Raw genomic sequence first — 20,478 nt, forward strand, 5'->3', positions numbered from 1 at the left:
AAAAGGTAGCAAAGAGTCTTCTTCTTTTCTTTATCTAATGCGTAACGTAGGATCACTGTCTTCTCAAATAATCGCGCTACATCCTTCTGAATAATAAAACAAAGGGGATAATTAATTACATACTTAATTAATTGTAATTTTTTGTACTGTGGTATTTGAATCGTCACGCCCTTTCGTCATAGCGCGCTACAAGCCGCAAATATTCCTTCTTCTCTTTCTTCTTCTATCGTTTGTGCGACTCCCTCTCGACTTATGGTAGTCAAACTGCTCGACTGCATGACGCTATCCTCTAGGCTAGCGCTCGTGGCGACGACAGTCAGTCTTACGCATACGTGAAGAACCTGAACGTCGACAGCTTGTGCTGCACGATCTGCTTGGCCGTGCGGTCATTCGTTCTGCAAGAGCTGCGTCAAATCGTGGCTGAAGCGAACTCCCACTTGTCCCGAATGCCGCTATCGAATGCAAAAAATCAGCTGCAGCGAGTCGTCGCTTTGAAAAAGATGATCAACGCGCTCGAGATCTACTGTCCCAAGCGACACGACGGCTGCAAGGCAATAGTCAAGCGAGACGCTCTCGGTATAAAATAATTAATTAATTAAGTCTCTTTAAATTCCTTTTTTGACGTTGCATAGTTTTAGAAAAAGGGGGTTCCAAATGACGCTAATTTCTTGTTTATTGCTGTAGAGAGTCATTTGCTGCAGTGTGACTATTCTAAGGTTCCCTGTCCTACATGCGGCCAGTCGACGAAACGAGAAGTGATTGAAGGCCACTTGCACAAGCAAGCTAAGGAGATCTCCCAAAGGGAGGCAGAACGCGAGGAGGCTAAAGAAAAGATTATAGAACTGGAAGACAGCTTGGCCTCCATGAAGAGCGAACTCGACGACGCCATTGAGGTATTTGATTTCAGTTATTCATACGGAACCAACCGACGAGGCGTCTATCAGCAAAGTGTCAAAATTTACTTCTCAACATTTGAACACAGGTTGTCCAGGGAACGTCAACACGTTGAAATTGTTCAGTTGTATTCATCGATCATTTATGCGCTGGAAGAGTGTGGATACACTGATGCTAGCTGCAACCGCCTATGCCACTCGTTGGTTTACCGTCGACCAAAATATGACGTTACTAGATTGGATGGAATCCCTATTGGAAGCTGGTATAGCTTTTTGCATGCTTTGATCTCAAAACTGATTTTCCTTGTCTTAGAAGCAAAGCAAGAAAGCAAGATTTATGTAATCAAATGAAGTCCCTTGAAAACAAGTAGGTCTTATTCCTTCCTGAATAGGCTAGAAGAACTGATAAACTATTTCTGCCTAGCTTTCCGACTTCATCAGCACATCTGCTTCTCTAATCAATGGCTACTACTGCGGCTCTACCAAGTCATTGAACAGTCCAGAAAATCAGTCAGATGAAGAAGCAAGAGACGAGATATGAACTGGTTTTATTTTCTTTTTCATTTGCGTTAGCTGTAGTTATTAGTTGGTAGTTAGATTAGGGGTCCTGGCGTATGCTTGCAAATCTTTTATTTAATATACCCGGAAATAAACCGGAAGTAAAAAAATCGTGCACAGCCTTCTTTACATTCGCTGTCCACCTGCACGAGCTCCGTGTTACGGGAACCCGTGCAGGCTTCAGAGTGGGGGTCACTCCATACTCCCCTCGATCGGAGTTAGAGCCCGTTTATTCTCTTGGCTCGGACGCCTGGGACTGGGCAGTCTCGGATGTGAGCACTGGCAGCCTGATTCCAGGGGGACTACTTTTTTGCCCACCGCAGTCCTGGAGGGGGAGGGGTCGACTGCATAACCCCCAACAGCAGGTCAGCCAATTTAACCTCGTGGCAACAGAGTTGGGCCGGTTTTGTTTAGTCACCCCGGGGCCCAGGGGTGAACGAAGACATCGGAGAGCTCTTCATCACCTCGTCAGTATGATCCATGAACGAGCCTACATAGAGAAAAAAGACAAAGCCAAAGAGAAAGAGAATCATACCTGCTTCACTTGAATGAGATGACATCAGAAGGCGTCCTTTTCATTTATCCACGCCTTCATTTCGTCACAAGTTTGCTGGAAAAGCTGCACACTAAAATTAAAGGCCTCGCTTTTTTATTGAAGTCGGGGTTTTTCTTAGACTTGAATACCTCTCTGCTACTTCAAGAGTTTGCTCTTTTGCTACTCTCAACTTCTGCAATTTTTCCCATCTGGGAATACATACAAATAAGATTAATATGTCATCTTTCGCGCAGTGCATCCTCGAAGAATGCACGTTAATTAAGAATTTGCCTTTGATTTAATTCCTGCTGTTTCTGGCGAATCGCTCGCGCCTGCGAATGCCTGTCTTTCACCATTTGATCAGCAACGTTATTGATTTCCATCACTCTGATACTGTTGGTCGCCAAATCCGTTTCAAAGGTCTAGATAAAAGTGCGCTCTAATACCTCTCTACCCCCAAGTCCGATGCGCAATTGTAAACGCAGCCAGAGTGACTGTGAACGGGACTTTTAAAGCTGTTATCTTTCGTACGTCAAATTTCTTTCGCATCGCTTCAACGTGCTCTCTTCCCCTTCCATCTGCGTCGTCGCTAGTAGCAATAACTTCCTGAAAAACCAATCTAAACGTGCAGGCTCTCTCTCCCTGATGTTCTAGACAATAACCTTGTCCGTTAGCCAAGATTCCACTTCGTCACAATCGCGAAACAATTCAAACAACCGAAGTGCGTCTTCAAGATACTTTCTCCTCACCTAGAATCTCGTTAGACAAGAGTTTCTCCCCACGAGGGCCCCCTTTCTCCTACCTCCGCTTGTTTAACAAGCCTGTCGTACGTAGAGTCAATTGCCTGTTGTCTACTCGCTACATTGTGGCTATCAAAGTGCCTAGAAGGACTCTGGCCTTGCTTTAGTTCAGCTAACACAAATCTTGCTACTGAACAGCTTCCTAAACTTTATTTCCTTACTTGAAAGCCTTTTAAGAGTTCTCGTAGCAGTAAGTCTTGGTTTGGAACCAGGAACAACCTTCTTCATCGTTCTCGTCTTCTTGACTTGCACGGGAACAGTTTCCACGACTTTTCTTTGCACGGTCTTCTTTTGAACCAGCAGTGCTGTCTCGGCAACGTAGTTGGCGGGAAGATAGCCCTCTTATTTCTACAACAAAAGCGGTTTAATAAGCACCCCAAGTAAGGCGCAAGGATTTGCACACCTAATTTGCCACCAATCCTTATTCGTTTTCTTGACAAGGACGAAAATCTTGAGGAAGTCAATTGCGATAGCTTTAGTTTTGTTTACGTGAACCATACCTCTCCTTTTGCCGCTGACATGCCTTGCTGTCCTTTGTACGGGTAGTTTGCCTTTACCTGGCTCACTTTCGTCTCCTCGACGACCTCTTGCACTTTATCGCATTTCTGCATCTCCTCTACTTCGTATTCTTCCTCCACTTCGACTACTTCCTCGCCTCCGGCATCTCCAGTCGGCTCGCGAAGCTGAAAGCCGGTAATCTCCACCACCAAAAAATCAACGAGGAAAAAAAAACATCAACGTACCGTCGTTCCGCTTGTTTCGGCGACTTGTTTTGCCAAGCGTCGCAGCCTATCAATCTCCGCACCGTACGACTTTACCTCCCCCTCCAAGCGTTCGTGGCTTTGAAGTAGATTCTGTACAGCGACCATTCGCATTATCTCTTATGCAAGCGCTCTAAATTCTAAGCAAACCTCGGCCGTAGCAAAATCGCGGCCGTAGTCATCGCTAGAGACGACGGGCTCCTTTTGATTCGGAGTCATTTGCGTCGGCGTAATACTAAGCAATCACGTATCCTATATGCACCGAGGACAATGACATTGGATATACCTGTTGGGATTGGTACGCTTCATTTAGGCGAGTCTTTCGTGCTGCCGAGAGTTCTCTAAGCTTTTTCCATTTGTCTGTTAGAGAGCCAATGCGCGCTGCTATCGCTTTGGAGGCATAGTGGCTTCCGCGTTTGAGATCTTCTCCTGTTTTGCAGACAGCCTAGAAAGAGAACAATGACTGACTGATAATCAGGTGTCTGCGTAGTCTTGGCAACTGCTGATCACCTGTCACACACTTGTCTACCTTATCTCAGCAAGTAACGCGGTTTTATTTGTTTTTGTTGCTATCGCTTTACCTCTCCTTTACATGAGAATCTTGCCCTTGCAATTCCGCTTCTAAAGCTTCGTGCTTCTTGATCAAATGCATGACACCGACGAGATCCTTTCCGTGATCTACAGACGAAGCAACTTGTTCTTTCTCTCTAATCCACGCTTCCTCCTCCTCAACGTCGCGATAGAACTGCTGCAGCCTCAACGAGTCGTTGAGCCGCGCTTTTCTCTGCTCAGCGGCGACACACAGCCGCTTATTAGCGGAAGACAGAGTCTCCTGTCTCTCGCGTACAAGACCAGAATAAGTCTGCTTTGAATCCGCAAATCTCTGCAGTTGGGCTTGCAGCGCTTTGACGCGCTCCCCTTGTCCCGTAATGTCGGACTCCACAATAGAATGCTTTTGTATCAAGTCTTCTACGCCCGTCAAATGCTTGCCAAAGTCCTCAGAACGCAATCGGTTCTAGAACAGCGCCTATCGTCTTATGTCACGCCTAGATTTGGTCTGCTCACCTCCAATTGACCCATTTCCGAAACGCAATCATCAACGTCGGAAAGAACTGTTATCAAGTCGCGGTAGCCGGCCAAGACCTTTCGTCCCTGTTCCAATTTCGCAAGCAAAGCTTCCCACTTTTCCTGAATGCCTCTTTGTCTAGGGGAGATAAGAGGTAAACACTGAAACCATCCAAAGACGTTTATAGACACCTCTTTCTGACTATTGCAGCATGATGATATTCTTCCCCAATCAACTGATCCGCTAATTTTACCACTACTTCAATTCTCTCTTCCTATGTATTAATTCCTTCTTATATCTCCACCGCATCTGCAGCGTCTTACTCTCGCTCTGACATCCGTGTTCACCGCTTCGTGGCGCTTCAGCGAGGCGGCAACAGAGCTGGCCGTCTCGCCGTAACGCATGTCAGTCAAGACTTGATTCATGTCAACCAGCCAGGCTTCTCTGAGAGCCGCCTTGCGGTCAAATCTAGCGGCGAGTTGCTCTAACTGTTCTTGCCTGCAAAATCGATTAATTAACCTTTCAGAAAATAACTAAATACGCACTTTTGGAGAGCTTCTCGCAACGCAAGCTCTCTCTCGTGTTCAGCCACTTCTAGCCTATCCCATCCCTTAGAGAAATTGGAGAGGATTAATTTTCTCTCGTTGTAATATAAGAAGTAAACCTTGTTCACGTCGGAAATGAGTTTGCCTTCAACGGGAACCCAAACCCTCCGCTTCAACGCTCTTAAATTAGTCTGAATGTTAAATAACTGCACTTTCAATTCGCCCTTTTCCGCGTATCTATAAAAACGTTCCCTAAAGGAGGCCCCCTACTTTTGGTATGACTAGCGTTTACTTGGGCGGCTTTTCCACTGTTCTATAGCGTTTGAAGTCGGTCACGAGCGCCTGGACGCCCGTTAGACAATTGGGAAACTTTCTATCTGCTAATATGACTATAGTTTTTTGAATCCACGCGAGGAGATTCGTGACCATGCGGTCGCACTCCCCCTGCATCTTCAACAATTTTCCTATCACCTGAATAATGTGAAAGTTTCGCGCCAAGTGCATGCAGTTGCTTTTACAAGTCACCTTGGCAACACGTCGCCCTGCCGTCTCTTCAAATTTCATTTTGGTGAAATAGTTGTAGTAGGAAACGAGATAAGTCATGATCGATTTATCATCAGAACGAGGAACGTTTACGTCTAATAGAAATATCAGGAAAAAAAAGATTTGAGTCGTTTTTTTACCTTCTGCGTCAAGGAGCCTCGGAATTCCAAGCTCAGGATTGGATTTTTTCAAGGAAGCAAAGTCAATCAGTTCTGGTCTGAAGTAAAAAACGTCAGGGCCCAATAATGAATATCTCAATTTGTTTATGGCCTACTTGTGTTTGTGGATGATGGCACAGAAAGCCAATCCATCACACGTGAAATTCTTCACACCTACATTAGTGTACCTAAAAGCAAAGTTAATAATAATGTTAATCTAATTAAAAATTCTCTGATTTCACCCTTTAGTCTTTCTCTGACACCAAAGCAAGAGTGCGTCTTTTGCTGATTTTATCTCCCTTGACTCATCCTAGTGTATGTAAGATGATCTTAGCGTTCCTTACTCAAAACTGAACGTACCTCTATAGAAATATCCTGAATTTGAAATCGCAAAATTATTGTCCACAGCAAGCCGAGAATCAGTCTCTGATTGCCGTCAACAATATTATGCGCCCTGATGCTCTCTAATTTGACCTACAGTATGAGACATTAAGTTAACCACGCCCACTTTTCATTCTCCAAAATCCTTGCACCTTTTTACTAGATAAGAAGTCCAAGGCCTTTTGCACGTTTTCAAGTTCGCGAATTCTCAAGTTTCCTTTAGCTGAAACCAACGTATTATTTCGCGCCCAAATTATTTTTCGTTTCCTACCCATTGCACCGAGCTTTTTCCCGGAAATACTTTCCAGGAGTTTCATGAGAACGCGACCGTCTTGCAAATCAGCAAAAAGCCGTGGATTTCTATTGGCGGAAGAGCGTTCTCCGTATCAGGCAATGTAACATTGCTTATGGCGTATCTAACTAACGATCTAAGCACTGGAGTGCCCGCTCACAAAAGCGCGCCTCGGAGCATACGTCACAGCCAAAACGCATGCGGCGGAAACTACGGGTTTCGTAGGAAAAACGACAAGGAAAGTACAAAATAAAGAAATCACAGTGTATCTTTTCTAGCATGCAGCGTACGCAAATTCGCGAAAATCGTATGCGCTTCGTACCGGCAGATAGGAGTTTATCCACTTCGAGAATGTCTTCTGTTGGGTTTGTACGCGCTGCGTCTGCAGCTTGAGCCGCTGCTGCTCGAAGTCCTGAAGCAAGTGCAACGACGAAGCAATCGAACTGCAGGAGCCTAACGACTAAAAATAGCACGACACCTCTCTTTTTAAAGCAAATCGCTTACTTTTTCGCCGCTTTCGACTGAGCCGAAGCTGTAGAAAGTATCTTCTCAGAAGATGTGAAGTCATGTCACGGCCCGGATCAACGGCCACGGTGTCCCCGTATGATTAATCCTTTTAGAGCGGAACGGCAGACTGGTAGTTCCTCGGATCGTCGTTCGTCGTTATGATACGTCGGTTGAACCGTTCGACAAGCAGCCGGGACCGATCGGGTCCTCACAACAGGGACAGCGACGCGTCAAGTGTCTTGTCGACCGCGGGAATGAACTTCGCTGTAAAGGTAAATCGACACATTCGCTGCAACTTCGACGCAGTCACGCAGAACAACACACTTTTACAATAGTACTCGGGTACAACAGGAGAGACTTACAGCTCGTTGTAAACGCCCCTCCCATTAGCAGCCTAACGACCCATGCGAATAGCGTTTTTTCCCCTTAGTATTTGGGTTCTTCCGAAGTGGAGCGGGCACGAAGTGTGCGAATCCGTCGTGGCATCTTTCCACCCGCCAAACGCGCCGGCATTTGCCGCAACGCAACAGTATAGTATATGTTTTTCTTTTGCTAGACGTCGAAGGGAAAGAAGAAAATGATTTTAAATGTCTCGTTAGATGGCGTACGCGTTCTCGAAAGCCCATCTCCCCCCACTTACGAAGATGATGTGTTCGAACATGGCGTCGAGATCGGAATCGAGCGTGCGAAAGAGAAATATCGTTTTGACGACGTCCATGAGCCGACTGCGCTGTTCTTCCGTCTTCGGATGAACGATCTGAAGGGGGAGACGCATATTTTCCGTTATGATCGATACACGCGTTGACATCTGCTGTCGCGCGCGCGCGCGAAAGGGTTTCTCGTATGAGACGTCGCTCTCGTTCGGCTGAAACGGCTCGGCTGACACTGCGAATTGTTCTCGTTAGAGCGACGTGACGAACCTCTCATGGCTGTCGCCTTTATCGTCGACGCACGGGAGAGGCGAGCGTTATTGATGCGGAATCCACATCAGTAGCGTTCGCCTCTCCCGTTGCGGATTCTTTTGGCCCTTTGTCTGGTCAGCTGATATCGGCGATGAAAGACACCTGTCGTCGCGCTTTTCTCGCTCAGCCGTTGCGACTCATGATGGCTATGGTACTCGTGTCAAATCCAGTCGACTCTACGCCGACGAGGCGCTCGCGTTTTATCGGTAGAAATGAAAGAAGGATCGTCGATTTTCGTCATTGATGCAAATCGCCATGAACCATACTATTCGAGCCTAATCCTAATCCTACCCCTAACCACCCCCCTAACCACCCTAACCACCCTGTCCCTACCTCTAACCTTAATCCTAATCCTACCCCCCTAATCCTAATCCTAATCCTACCCTCAATTCTATCCTTACTGTACCCTGTGGCTTAGGCCCTCCCACCCAGTACCCCACCCCCTCCAGTCGAGTATCCCTGGATAACAGAAACAGGCAAAGAATAAACCTATACCTTAGATTACATATCCTTCCCTTGTCCCTCCTCCTCCTCCTCGATCCTTCCTCCTCCCTCCTCGCTCCTTCTTTCCCTCTCCTCTTCCTTCCAATTAAGCTCCACTAAATAGAGATAATTAGAAATAATTCCAAAAGTGAAGAATAAATCTATATCTCATACTCCATACCCTTTCCTCCTCGATCCTTCTTCCTTCCTCTTCGCTCCTTCTATCCCTCTCCTCTTCCTTCCAATTAAGCTCCCCTAAATAGAAATAATTAGAAATAATTCCAAAAGCTAAAAACAAATCTATACCACGTGCCACTTCCTGTTCGATCTCCCCCCCTATACAACACACAAAAACCAAAGCCCCTGCATTATCGATACAACTATGGTACACTTATCTGATAGAACCCCTGAGTGAGCCCTACAAACGAAAGAAAAAGAATAAGTAATTACATATAATACTATTCATTCTTCTCAAAACGCACCTTACAGAATTCGAACGAATAATAAACCATCTCCCCCGCTCGTAAACTGTCCTTCTTAAAAACTCCCCCCTGAAAGAAAGAAAAAAATGAATAGCTCCATCCAGAAGAAAGACGTCCTCCCCAGAAAAACGATGTTTTCGTGTGAGAACGATAAGAAAACCTTACACGGGGTCACGCGCTAAACCTAACAACATAGCAGAGGCCGTTCGAGACCGCAATGATCGCCTCGAACGCGTATGGGACCCCGAAACGGGAACACGCAGGGAAAATATAAACAAGGAAGGATTCTACTACTCCGAACCTGTGTTGAAGTCGAGCTTGGACATCTGCAGAGCGTACGCTTCGCAGTCTCGCCTGCTAAAGCTGAACACGATGACCGGTTGCATGTTTCTTTCCATGATCATCTTAATTGATGACGTTGTAGCAGGTCGACGAACCTATGTCACGTTACAACGGATAGGACTTCTTCCCTTGTTCTATCACTCTTCCCCCGACCTTTCGTTCCTCCTTTTCGTCGCACTCTACTTCCTTCGCCGTCCTTCAGTAAACCCATTGCTTCGGAAATTTCTCCTCTTTGAAGTCGCCTTTTTCGTCGACAATCAGATAGATAGAGACCATCCGCGCCTGCCGGATAAACATAGTGCTGCAGTGGAACGGGTCGATAATCGGTATAGACAACGTGAACGGGCTAGAAAGAAGGTACAAAAGACTATCCCTATATACGTCATCATATCCATGATATTTACCTGTTTGTGAAGGTAGTATGTCCACGAGGCGAACTGCCGTGCATTGGGAATAGTTCCTCCTGACGAGGCGATAGGTTTGCTGGCCGGTGGGGAGAGAAAAACGAAGACGGCGCACGTGAGTCCGTACAGACAGACCCACAGCGGCCAGTTCGGATCATTAGTACAGAAGAACAGCGCCATGGTGCCGTTTGCCGCTCTCCACGACCAGCCGTTGCCCCAGCCGTTGCTGCTTTTGGTGTAAGTCGATCGCAATGATGTCCCGTATGAAAAAAGTACTGTGTGCTGCACAGCCGTGTCTCAAAATCAAAACCAGACTGTCAAAGGAACATTTACCTCCGAACAGAACTAACTTGGAGATATGGGAAGGTCATCTAACTGTTCCTTTACAACAAATGATATCTGCAACTCACCACGGAATCTACTACGTTGGCGATGATAAGGTGATTCATTTTTGTGGTAACAGTGCCGAAGAAGCAATTATTCGCTTGGGGAATTTGCTCTGGGTAGACCAATCTCAACCGTTCCTTACAACAACTCGTGCAAACCTCGACATAAAGTTGTTCAGAGTGCCTTTCATCATCTACATCATTCTAAAGAATATCCTCCTTACGACCTCATAGACAACAATTGCGAGCATTTTGTGAATTTATGCCAAACTGGAGAAAAAAGTCTCCACAGGCTCAGACGTTGAAAGTAGGTGCCGCAGCCGGCGGTTTTGCTATTGGGGGCCCTATAGGAGCGTTTGTGGCCAGCTTCGTCTTAGATAAATACAGTACCGGTCATAAGTATCAGGCCACCCCTAGTAACCCTTATACAGAGTCAAGTTTGTATGATGCGTGATAAAAAAAGTCTCTCTTTGCTTTTAGCAAAGCTTCTTTTTAAAAGAAGAGATAAGTCTTAAATTTGTAAAAGAAAACAATTGTAGCAAATTTGTGGCAATTCCATTGAGACAATACGCGCTTTAGTGATAACACTAAGAATAATACCCTTCACCGAACATAGGACAATTTTTGCGTAAAAAATGAATTTTCCTATGGTTAATTTTTTTTAATTAACTGAAAAGTGGTTAAAGTTTAACATGACAAATGTTGCAAAGTTGTCTTCCGCATGCCTCCAGTTTGGGGCTAGGAAGCTACTCTGTTTGCAATAACGCCATTTTACCACCTTTTCATTTTAATTCTCTAAACTGGTCTAACTAATGCTTTAGAAATCGAAGTTGTCATTAGATGAAAGAGGAATAAATAAGCATCCTTTTCAGTTCTTTTACTGAAGTTGCTGATGCTTTTAACAGAAATTTCTACGTATAGTTCTAAAACAAGGATTTTCTTAATGCTTTGCAAAAAATTAAAACTTTAAAAATTTCTGATTTTTGCCTTTAGTTAGGTTGGTTTCAATCTCAAAAATTTCGCAAGCAATAAAACTAATGCTTATTAACTTTGGAAGTCAAATATTAATTCATTTTGCCTAAGTTTTGCCTAACTTTCAAAACGCACTATAAATAGACAGGGTTACAGTACTGCTCTTGTAACGCCACACAGTTGCTACAAAACTTGCAACATTTGTTCTACGAAAGAAGAGCAAAGGTAGAAGGTTGTTACTAGTGCAAACAGAAGTTCGACTTCTACGTATCTTTTGAATGAATGAGCGCGTATTACGACAATGATTACTAAAGAAACCAGGGTGGCCTAATACATATGATTGGTACTGTATGTCTTTTCAAAAGAAAGAAAAAAGTTAAGTCTATCAGTCAGTAATCAAACTACTGCCTAAAACAAGTACATAACATTTGCTGAAAATAAATCAAAGCGAAGAGAAAAAAAAACAACGCACGCTCTCTGTACACGCAACTATGCGTGACAAATGCATGTGCAAACCCCGTCTGAGTTGAACCCCGTCTTCAACTTAGACGGGAAACGAACCACGCGCCACTATTTGTCTGCGTAGTGTGTGGCGGCTGCATACATGTACCTCCATTACTTTGAGGATGATGATCATGCAAGAGCGGAGAAAGAGGCTGCGACTGACGCTGTACAATAGCACCCATACCAGGAGACGGCATTATCATCTGCTGTTGCTGAACCACGGCGGCGTGCGTCGAAGACGGCGGAAACGGCGCTCCAAGAACTTGAAGCTTACAGTCACATGATAGGCCACTCGGCAAACCCCCGTAGACAACATCTATATTGTAGAACAAGCGTGTCGACTTGCGCCTATGTGTGTACAGTATACTGTACCTGGAGAAACGTAGACTGGCGGGCCAGCTGTCTTACAGTCACATGATAGGCCACTCGGCAAATCCCCGTAGACAACATCTATATTGTAGAACAAGCGTGTCGACTTGCGCCTATGTGTGTACAGTATACTGCACCTGGAGAAACGTAGACTGGCGGGCCAGCTGTCTTACAGTCACATGATAGGCCACTCGGCAAATCCCCGTAGACAACATCTATATTGTAGAACAAGTGTGTCGACTTGCGCTTATGTGTGTACAGTATACTGTACCTGGAGAAACGTAGACTGGCGGCGGCGGCGGCGCCGGCGGGGCCGCTGCATAAACCACGTGGCCCGGAACGAGGGCCGGGGGAAAGATTTGACCTTGAGAATTATTTAGTACTGTAAGAGGGAACGAATTGACCTAAATAATATACCTTCTTTAGTTCCACCAATGCTGCTTTTGCCCAGAAACTTACTCGTACCGTCTTCGTTATCTCGGCCTGGCCGAGGTATCGCCTTCTTAGCTTCAACCTTAGAAACGGGCTATTGTACCCATAAAAAACACGTGGTCGAACTGCGTACGGCTTTCCCATTGATTCTATGGTACTTCTCATCAACTACTTTATCAACAGTTTCCTCTGTATCGAACGTAACAAAGCCAAAGCCTAGAACCGAAAGGAGTCAACAAAGCCAACAATCACACCCACCTCGCATTTTTTGCGTGCTTTGATCGAACATAAGTATAATCTCCGCTACCTATGAATAATCACGGTATCCGCCCCGCCCCCCTCCTCTGTTCCTATGGCAAACCTTTCCGTATGTGCTAAAGTAATCCATAATATCTGTCTTCGTCGTCCAGCTAGCCAGTCCGCCGATAAATATTTTCTTCACTCGCCCGACGAACGGGCCCGGCTGCGTCGCTTTAGGCTGTAGACACGCTCCGTTCCCATGCATCTCCGCCCCCGCCCGAATTTTCGGTTTCTCACCTTAGAAGCGCTGCTCGTTCCCCGACCGACGGCCGCTTTCAGATCGATCTACAGCAAGGACAAAGAGAATCGCTCTTAGCGTTGTCTGTTTGTGTAAGCGGGGGGCAGCAAAACGGGGATGAAAAGGGGGCGGGGCGACGAGCCCACCGCGCGGTTTTTTTCGTCTCTCATTCTCGCTTACTCGCTTGTTGTCCAAAACGTGCGACGATTCGTCGGCGAGAACATTGCTAACGACCGTCGAGTCTCTGAACGCAACAAAACCGAAGCCTCTGTGGAGGGCGAAAAAAGGGAGGCGTGTTAGTTGCCCTGGGGGAGGAGGAGGCGTGGTGCTGAGTGACAAGTGAACAGTCCCACCCAACAATAGTAGGTTGGATAGATTTCCTTATTTGAGAGGGAATGCGGTGGAGTAGTAGTAAGGTGACGAGGGGCGCAGTGGCTGCCCTTACGGATACGTAAGGCCGTTATCCTTACGGACACAAAAGTGATCATGCGCAGTACGGTTTACGGCGAACTTAGACGATACATCTATGCTTAGAAAAGCGTTTGCAATGTTGTTTTTAAAACTGCAACAAGCAAAGTGACATGCAGGTCAGTAACACTTAGTAACGCGCACTCGGTTTACGACAACTTTTGCAGAACCATCTTTTGCCTCGTTTGGGAGGATTTGCCAGCCCATTGCACTTCAGATGAATCCAGCAGAGGCAGCCGTCGCAGTTGATGCTTTTATAATCTGACAGCTTTCTTTGGCACACCTCGCACACCCACTCGGCATTTTTCTCCAAACTGGCAGTGACGTTGTCGACGACCATCAAGCATCTTTAGTGAAATACTTCTTTATTATGCTGAGATTGACATCTTCGTGAAGACATTGATACGGAACTTTGTCAGGGCGACATTCCACGTCTTCTTCTTCAATCGGTTTCTTCTCCAACATAGCTTTGTCCGCCAATTCTTCTTCAACAAACCACAGTAACATAGCTAGGAAAAGCATATTTTAGTTGTTGCCAGAAAGCGTAAAAATCCACGAATGAATTACTGACATTTTTCTTTATCAGAATTTGGCCTATGAATGAACGGAACCGGTTTCTCTGACATTCGGCACAGTTTTGCTTTTGGAATTCCAATCACCGTGGTGCCAGCCTTCCTTGGCCGGCCACGCTTCAGCTTTCGAGGAGGCAACGTAAACGTAACTGTCTGTCCTAATGAGAAAGATGCACGTGACAACTGGATGAATTTACGATGTGAAACTAAACATGAATACCTTGTTCTACCGAATGGTCGCCATGTTGCATTGGCGAGCTGCTACCGTTTGAATCTCCATTGCGTTTAGGATCTTGGACATATGTGGAATCGTCTGCATCTGAATCTGAACCAGATAGATCATCTACATCATCGCAACCATGGGCAGACTCTACTAACAAATGAAATCATTCTTTTCAGTTTACAATCTTGGTATGGAATAAAACCTTTGAATTCATCGACTGTGATTCGTTTTCCTTTAGAGAGCAGCGTGTTCTGCTTTTTTAAAGCTTTGAGGTTAAAGACGAAGTCCCTTGTCCCCATGTGAGACATCACTCGAGCGGAGTCTTGTGCTACTTTCAACGCTTTGGCAAACTTTTCTTGCTCTGTTAAAGAGCGGCCACGTTCGCGTTCCACGTCTTCTATTTCAATAAGAAAGGTTTCGGTTGAGTTTAGTCCGCCATCCGTTTTCTCGAAAGCGTAGTGATTTTCCGTGAAATAATCGACGTGCCATCTTTGGGCGCAAAGCTCGGAAGAAAACATGTCTATTTCTTCAGCTTCTCTAACAGCAAATATGTGCCGGCATGGCAACAGCATGGATGTGCGAAAATGGCAAGGACAGTCGTCCACGTCTGTTATAAAATCGCCTCGCTTAGATGAAATCATTTTCTGGCCTTGTGCTTCATGCGGAGAAAATATCACTTTGTCGCGCACTTGAAACTGTTGCTTGACATGTTTGAACGCAAACGGAGTGAGCAGACGTGAATAGTCGCCTAAACAGGGATGTGTCCAATTGCCCACAGGCCTTTTTAAAGTGATGCTAACTGCACGATGCTCCCTTTCCAATTTAATAGAAAAAATGCACGTCATGAGATCAGCGAAGAACACCCTTATAGGAGAGTAGCGACAGACAACAGCTTTTATTTTTTGATTGATTGCTTCGAGCCTGTTGTTAGTGTTCGTCATGAAGTTGTTGTATGTACGAATTAAGTTATTAGAGACGCTCTACGTCATAGCTTCGAGATCCCAAAAGCGAGACAACTAGGGGAGAATTGGAAAGTCTAGGCGCGGTCTAGGTGATCGTACGCAGAAGCGACGAGCTCCGCAGCTGAGGAGTTCGTCGTTTTCGCGTACTACATTGCTTTCTTTCGCGTACGATCGTCACATTTTCGCTTACGATCGCGTACGATTGGGTGGCATAAGCGTGCGATCGACCTTGATCACTCATCGCTACTCGTATAAAAACATTCGAGGGCGTAAACGGTTAGAACAGCTAATTGGTCCCTACGTCACAGACAACTCGGCCTGTGATTGGGCCGCACTCCACAGTGCGGGGTGCAACACATCCCCCCCTCCCGTTTGGCCTGACCCTATGCCACGGTCACGTGCAAGGGTCAGGTGACCTGACTACACTCCACCTCCACCTCCACCAGACTAAACGCCTCCATATAAAAATCGCTTACCGGGACCGCTTAGTCGAAGGATCGGTCTTGACTTCGGCGATGAGAACTTCGCCAAACTTCGAGAAGTACTTCGTCAGGCCATCTGCGCGTACGAAGCGAAAAAAATTAGGCGGAAATCGTCTCCTCCCCCCTCGACGATCCTCTCTCGAGGGCAACGCCCCCGGCCGCGTCGCGTGATGCTGCACGCTCGCCCTCGTCTCACCGTCGTCCGTGTCCCAGCTAAGGCCGCCAACGAAAATTCTCCTATAGGTCGTCGAGAAAAACAAGATGTATAAATAGTATCGGTCTTCTAACGTTGTTCTTACCCTTCTTCTTCGTCACGGTCCATTGTCATCGTGGCGCGAAGCGAGACGACGTGCAAAAAGCGTCGGACGTCTTGCGACCGAGTACGGGACCTGTAGTTAGGCAAATTAGATCGAGGGAAAATTCGATAGGCGGGACTAAACATCCGTTGGAATGTGCGCGTGCCGAGAGCACCGTAGTACGAGTAAGACTACAATTATGGCGGGGAGGAAAAAAAAGAACACACGGACCGCCGAAGCAGGGGGAGGGGAGAAGAAACGATTACCCATTCAAATTTGGGAATAAAAGCGGGGGGAACAAGCTCGCACATTAGATGCATTCCCTTCTCGTATACGGCATACCGGCACTGATAGACGGGATCGCCGGCTCGTAGTATCAATTTTCCGCAGACCGTAGGCGGGGCTCGTTCGCATTCTTCCGGGTCGCCGCTAGTCTCGCGTGGCCAGACCTCTCTCCAGTGGTGGTTAATATCACCAAGGGGGAAGGGTCTGGCTACGCGAGACTAGGTCGCCGCCACTCAAAATGACGTCGAATCCGGTCGTTACGCGTTTCCGCAGATCCCACGTTGCTGTATTCGTTCGTTCGGTCGCTGCGGCGAATCGTCGCCGGACGTTCGCGCGACGAGCGCGTCGATTTTCGACGCGATGAACGTTTTCACCACGTCCTCGACGATTTCCGGACCCTCGACTTCGATTCGGGTCGCCACCGATTTGAGCGATTCGTTTTCCGTTTTCATTGTTCGAGTGAGACGCTCGTTCGCCGCTCGTTCGCGTCGTTTTAGAACGTTTGGGAGGAGACAGTCATTTTTTTATACCAACGGCGACGTGTCACGTTCTTGGCGCACGCGCGCCAGCCCGCGAAAACGACTGGAAAGACACCGCCCACGGATTCGACCTTACACGTGTAATCAACAATTAGTGTTTTGTTTTCTCAAAGGTCACGTTTCTTTAGGACCACCTAAGGTAATGAGACTTTGGCCAATGACGAGACAGAGCACGTGACTCCCCTGTCGAAGCTTGTTCAAAAATTGCCCTTGTTCTTTTTCACTAGATGATGGTGATAGGTCCACTGCAATGATCTTTAACTTCTGATTCCTCAAAGCAGCCAGCAAACTGACTCCGCGTTTCGCTGAGCCGTCATCTCGTACGACAGCTACGTCACTTTGTCGAGCGTCCATTGAAGCTATAATTAAATAAATAAATAAATAAAATTGCCGACTTTAATTTATTTCTCCAACCTGAGGAATCAGAATGTGTTAAAAAATTTGGTGGACCGATGCAGGGCTTAGAGGATTACTCATCTGATTCATTATTTCTTCCGCGTCGTTCCGTGTTTTTCCCGAACGATCGTCAGTACGGTCTGTGCGTTCTCCCATGATTACTATAGAGACATTCGTCGATAAACACTTTGAATGATGATTGCTGTTGCCCAAAGGATTCCGACTCAGTATCGCTGCTTCCCTCGCTTCCCGAACCCCCGATATGCTTGAAACGTCGCCTGAAAATTTTTTGGGTACTATAGAAGTGACGTCAAAATTCTAAATAGGTACCGGAAATCTTTTCAAAGTCCTCTTCAGCCACCGCTGTCAAGCCGAGAATTTTTCGCTTGATATTCAGACGATGCCAGTCGAGTTTGTAATGCTGAACCTGAGAGGAAATGTGTCCATTCTCGTTTCGCTGATTTTTCTGCCAACCTGCTGCTCTCTGTTTTGAAATTCCGCGTGACAAGCGGAGCAGGCTCGACTAAACGAGCGATTTTTGTCTTTATCTAGATATTCGATTGACTAAACGCGGCTATGGAGAGATCGAGATGTCAACTGCACCTCGACGAGGCTCTTCTGAAGGATCCTCGGTCTTAGACCGATCTTTGAATCTGAAGAGAATCGCGTAGCAAACGCACTCCCGCCGAGGTTAGAACGTTCTTTGCATAATTCCCTAGCCTTATCCGGGAACGCGTAGCGTAGAAGATATGCAATGCTTTGTCGAGCTTTTTCTCGTCTAAATGTACCGCTTCCGTACCGAAGAGAGTTTCGAATTAAATTTCAGGCGTCTTCTAGCTAAGGCACTTGGGAACAAAGAAGGAATCGACACTCTGGAGGCAAAAGCCGAATCGAAAGCCGAGAATTCGAGTCCGACTGGTCAAAGACGTTGACGGTTGGCTTCAATTCTTCTCGCGGTTTATGGCCTTTTATCGCGCCTTCTCAGGTGTGGGACAAAAAGGCGAGGAAATCGTTGCAAAACGAGGCTTCGCTCGAAATTACCTTCTCCCGAGTCGAAATGCCGTTTATGCGTTGAACAGCAGCAGCAGAGATGATCACGTGGTCAATTTGTAAAATTAACTCATATGAACGATTGTAGAATTTGATTCTCAGCCAAGTGATCTTCAGGAAAGCGAAAGGTGATTTAGTACTGCCTGCATCATTACCTTCAGTCTATTGACCTGTGTCTTATCTCAGATTCTCCAGTTTCTGAAGAAATCAGCTGTGACTGTTTCGAGGCCCAGGGATGACGAAGTAGCCATATACCCGTGGGATTTAGTTGCAGCCTGTCGTAAACAGGTATAAGGAACAGTAACGGGAAACCTATTACCATTATTGTAATTACTATTATTACTATTATTATTATCGTTTCTTCTCAGCTTCAGTTGCACGTTCCTCGCGAGGCTGTCTCGTTTGAAGGGGACGCTCCCCGTTTGTCGGCATTTGAAAATCATCAGGCTTAGCTGCTTTCCAGGATATCTGCAGGAAGAAATTCAAGAGAAACATCTTAGGGTTCATCATAGATGCCAAAATGAGGGGTACCGTCTCAACTAAATCTGCGAGTCACGCTGACGTTGACCCAACTCCCCCCTTGATCGCTTTGGTAATCATTATGTGTCTAAATGACTGAGGGTCACGTGTCTAGTGGTCGCGTGGTCCTGCACGTGGCCAAGATAGACGTTCGATTGCTTTGGTAATCATTATGTGTCTAAATGACTGAGGGTCACGTGTCTAGTGGTCGTGGTCCTGCACGTGGCCAAGATGGACGTTCGCCTGCTGTCGCTCTCCGATTTGTCCGTCGCATGCCTTTGCCGAACGTCACCGCTATCCGCTAATCTCGACGTTACGAATGCTCTACCCGAGCTACTGCCGTCGGTCGCCGAAGTCATTCTCGCCAATAGCGCGATCGTCTTGCCTTATACGATCTCGAACGAGCTGATCGAAGGCCTCGCTCGACGCGCTAAGCTGACAGCGAACATGCTGGACATCCTTCTCGGGAAAAGATGCCGTCTGAACACTCTACCACTCACTTCTATCGCGTCTGTTCATAAAGAGACGATCGTCGAGAATCTTCGCGAGCAGAAGTACGTGAAGAGCATCGACATATCGTTGAGCCCGTGTCTCGGCGATTTGCCCGTTCCTTTTCTGGAAATTCTCGCGGGGACCCCGACGAGGAACTCTCTCGTGCACTTCGCCGCAAATCGCGCGAAAGGCGCCATCGGTTTGCACGTGCTACCGCAATTTGCCAATTTGAAGTATCTCGACGTAACCTTAACGGATCTCAGCGAAACTCATCTGCGAGCTGCCGTTGCGTCATTACGTCACTTGGAGCATCTTGACCTATCCGGAACGAACGTCACTTGGTACGACGTCTTTGCAACTGCCGATATATTTGCATCGGATCAACTCAAGTATTTGTCGTTGCAATCGCTTGAGATAATGAGCGCCACTGATTGGACATCTGGCAAAGGAGACCTCTCTATGGTTCGTCGTTTTTTTGAAAAACAGCAAAGTCTTTCGACTCTTGATCTGTCGTACGCGAGGAAGACTGCGTTTCTCTTTGATTTATCGCTTGGCGCAACTTGCGATCCACGTTTCTACCTAACGTGTCGTCATATTTTACGTTGCGCGTCGTCTCTCACTTCTATTGACGTGTCGCAGAACTGTGCATTGAGCGACATAACAGATCTGCTTCTCGAAACGAATCGTCTTGATCAGCTACGATTTCTTGGATACGTGCGCAGTAACGGATTGGTTGATGATCCTATGCATACATTGACGTCTCGTCCTCATCTAAAGATGACTCTTCCGTCTTGGGATCCCAACGCTTCGTGCTGTGAGCAACAGTTTCACCCGAGTCACGTTTTCAAAACCGCTCTCTATTTGTGCGACGCAATGTGCAGTCTTCCCAAGGCAGTGGAGATGAGTTATGATGCATTTGTCGCGTCTGGCCTTGCTCCCCTTATGCAGTTGCTCTGCACAGCGTCAAGACGCCTGCTGACTGACGAGAGTATTGCTTTGGAGTTGTCTTCGCTGTTTTGCCAACTTCCCAAATGGGATTGCCTTTTTCCCCGAGCGAATTCCTTCTTCATGAATGACGCGTGGGAGCAAATACTGGAGAATTCCATTGTCTTTGCTCTACAACATAAATGCGTCAAAGTCAATATTAGCAATGAAATGTTTGCAGACAGCTTACTTGTGCTCATGAATAAATTTTCGTCTTTCGTTGTCGAGAGGCCGTCGCTTCTAAGTCTAACTCTTGCATTTTCTCTCAAGTGGAACACACAGCTCGCTTCCAAGTGG

General features: G+C 46.5%; 3 protein-coding genes and 2 long non-coding RNA genes across 6 annotated transcripts; 2 read left to right on the forward strand and 3 right to left on the reverse strand.

Annotated features, from left to right (window-relative positions):
* The first annotated feature begins 29 nt into the window (after positions 1–29).
* On the forward strand, positions 30–1,543 carry LOC136187901 (uncharacterized). Its single transcript, XM_065975616.1, has 6 exons — positions 30–255; positions 294–576; positions 685–933; positions 983–1,156; positions 1,207–1,260; positions 1,318–1,543. The coding sequence occupies exons 1-5, from the start codon at positions 253–255 to the stop codon at positions 1,242–1,244; spliced, it is 747 nt and encodes a 248-aa protein (XP_065831688.1). The 5' UTR covers positions 30–252; the 3' UTR covers positions 1,245–1,260; positions 1,318–1,543.
* LOC136188418 (spectrin beta chain, non-erythrocytic 1-like) lies at positions 1,523–6,954 on the reverse strand. Its single transcript, XM_065976160.1, has 26 exons — positions 6,855–6,954; positions 6,512–6,600; positions 6,393–6,463; positions 6,220–6,333; positions 6,102–6,169; positions 5,976–6,047; positions 5,842–5,918; positions 5,684–5,796; positions 5,451–5,629; positions 5,278–5,395; positions 5,159–5,223; positions 4,937–5,111; positions 4,805–4,887; positions 4,613–4,751; positions 4,129–4,562; positions 3,834–3,992; positions 3,698–3,782; positions 3,530–3,640; positions 3,287–3,469; positions 3,190–3,236; positions 2,948–3,134; positions 2,789–2,898; positions 2,649–2,735; positions 2,278–2,592; positions 2,136–2,195; positions 1,523–2,077 (listed from the first exon to the last, which is right to left on the reverse strand). The coding sequence occupies exons 2-16, from the start codon at positions 6,555–6,557 to the stop codon at positions 3,932–3,934; spliced, it is 1,815 nt and encodes a 604-aa protein (XP_065832232.1). The 5' UTR covers positions 6,558–6,600; positions 6,855–6,954; the 3' UTR covers positions 1,523–2,077; positions 2,136–2,195; positions 2,278–2,592; positions 2,649–2,735; positions 2,789–2,898; positions 2,948–3,134; positions 3,190–3,236; positions 3,287–3,469; positions 3,530–3,640; positions 3,698–3,782; positions 3,834–3,931.
* A 189-nt stretch (positions 6,955–7,143) lies between these two features.
* On the forward strand, positions 7,144–7,858 carry LOC136188066 (uncharacterized). 2 transcript variants are annotated; one of them, XR_010670099.1, is made up of 3 exons: positions 7,144–7,311; positions 7,470–7,568; positions 7,639–7,858. It is a non-coding gene; the product is annotated as an uncharacterized lncRNA (long non-coding RNA). The 2 variants fall into 2 exon arrangements; XR_010670098.1 differs by lacking the exon at positions 7,639–7,858 and having other exon boundaries at positions 7,470–7,637.
* A 2,635-nt stretch (positions 7,859–10,493) lies between these two features.
* On the reverse strand, positions 10,494–16,711 carry LOC136188151 (RNA-binding protein Musashi homolog 1-like). Its single transcript, XM_065975885.1, has 15 exons — positions 16,424–16,711; positions 16,259–16,338; positions 15,920–16,009; positions 15,817–15,857; positions 15,615–15,696; positions 13,094–13,181; positions 12,913–12,960; positions 12,737–12,853; positions 12,634–12,682; positions 12,509–12,591; positions 12,361–12,457; positions 12,215–12,307; positions 12,081–12,158; positions 11,947–12,024; positions 10,494–11,890 (listed from the first exon to the last, which is right to left on the reverse strand). Exons 3-15 carry the CDS (start codon positions 15,946–15,948, stop codon positions 11,610–11,612), a joined length of 1,164 nt encoding a protein of 387 aa, XP_065831957.1. The 5' UTR covers positions 15,949–16,009; positions 16,259–16,338; positions 16,424–16,711; the 3' UTR covers positions 10,494–11,609.
* A 179-nt stretch (positions 16,712–16,890) lies between these two features.
* On the reverse strand, positions 16,891–17,872 carry LOC136188152 (uncharacterized). The gene is made up of 5 exons (XR_010670147.1): positions 17,740–17,872; positions 17,611–17,684; positions 17,467–17,563; positions 17,155–17,414; positions 16,891–17,099 (listed from the first exon to the last, which is right to left on the reverse strand). It is a non-coding gene; the product is annotated as an uncharacterized lncRNA (long non-coding RNA).
* Between the last annotated feature and the right edge of the window lie 2,606 nt (positions 17,873–20,478).

Source organism: Oscarella lobularis, chromosome 6, assembly GCF_947507565.1.
Source record: "Oscarella lobularis chromosome 6, ooOscLobu1.1, whole genome shotgun sequence".
Classification (NCBI taxonomy): domain Eukaryota; kingdom Metazoa; phylum Porifera; class Homoscleromorpha; order Homosclerophorida; family Oscarellidae; genus Oscarella; species Oscarella lobularis.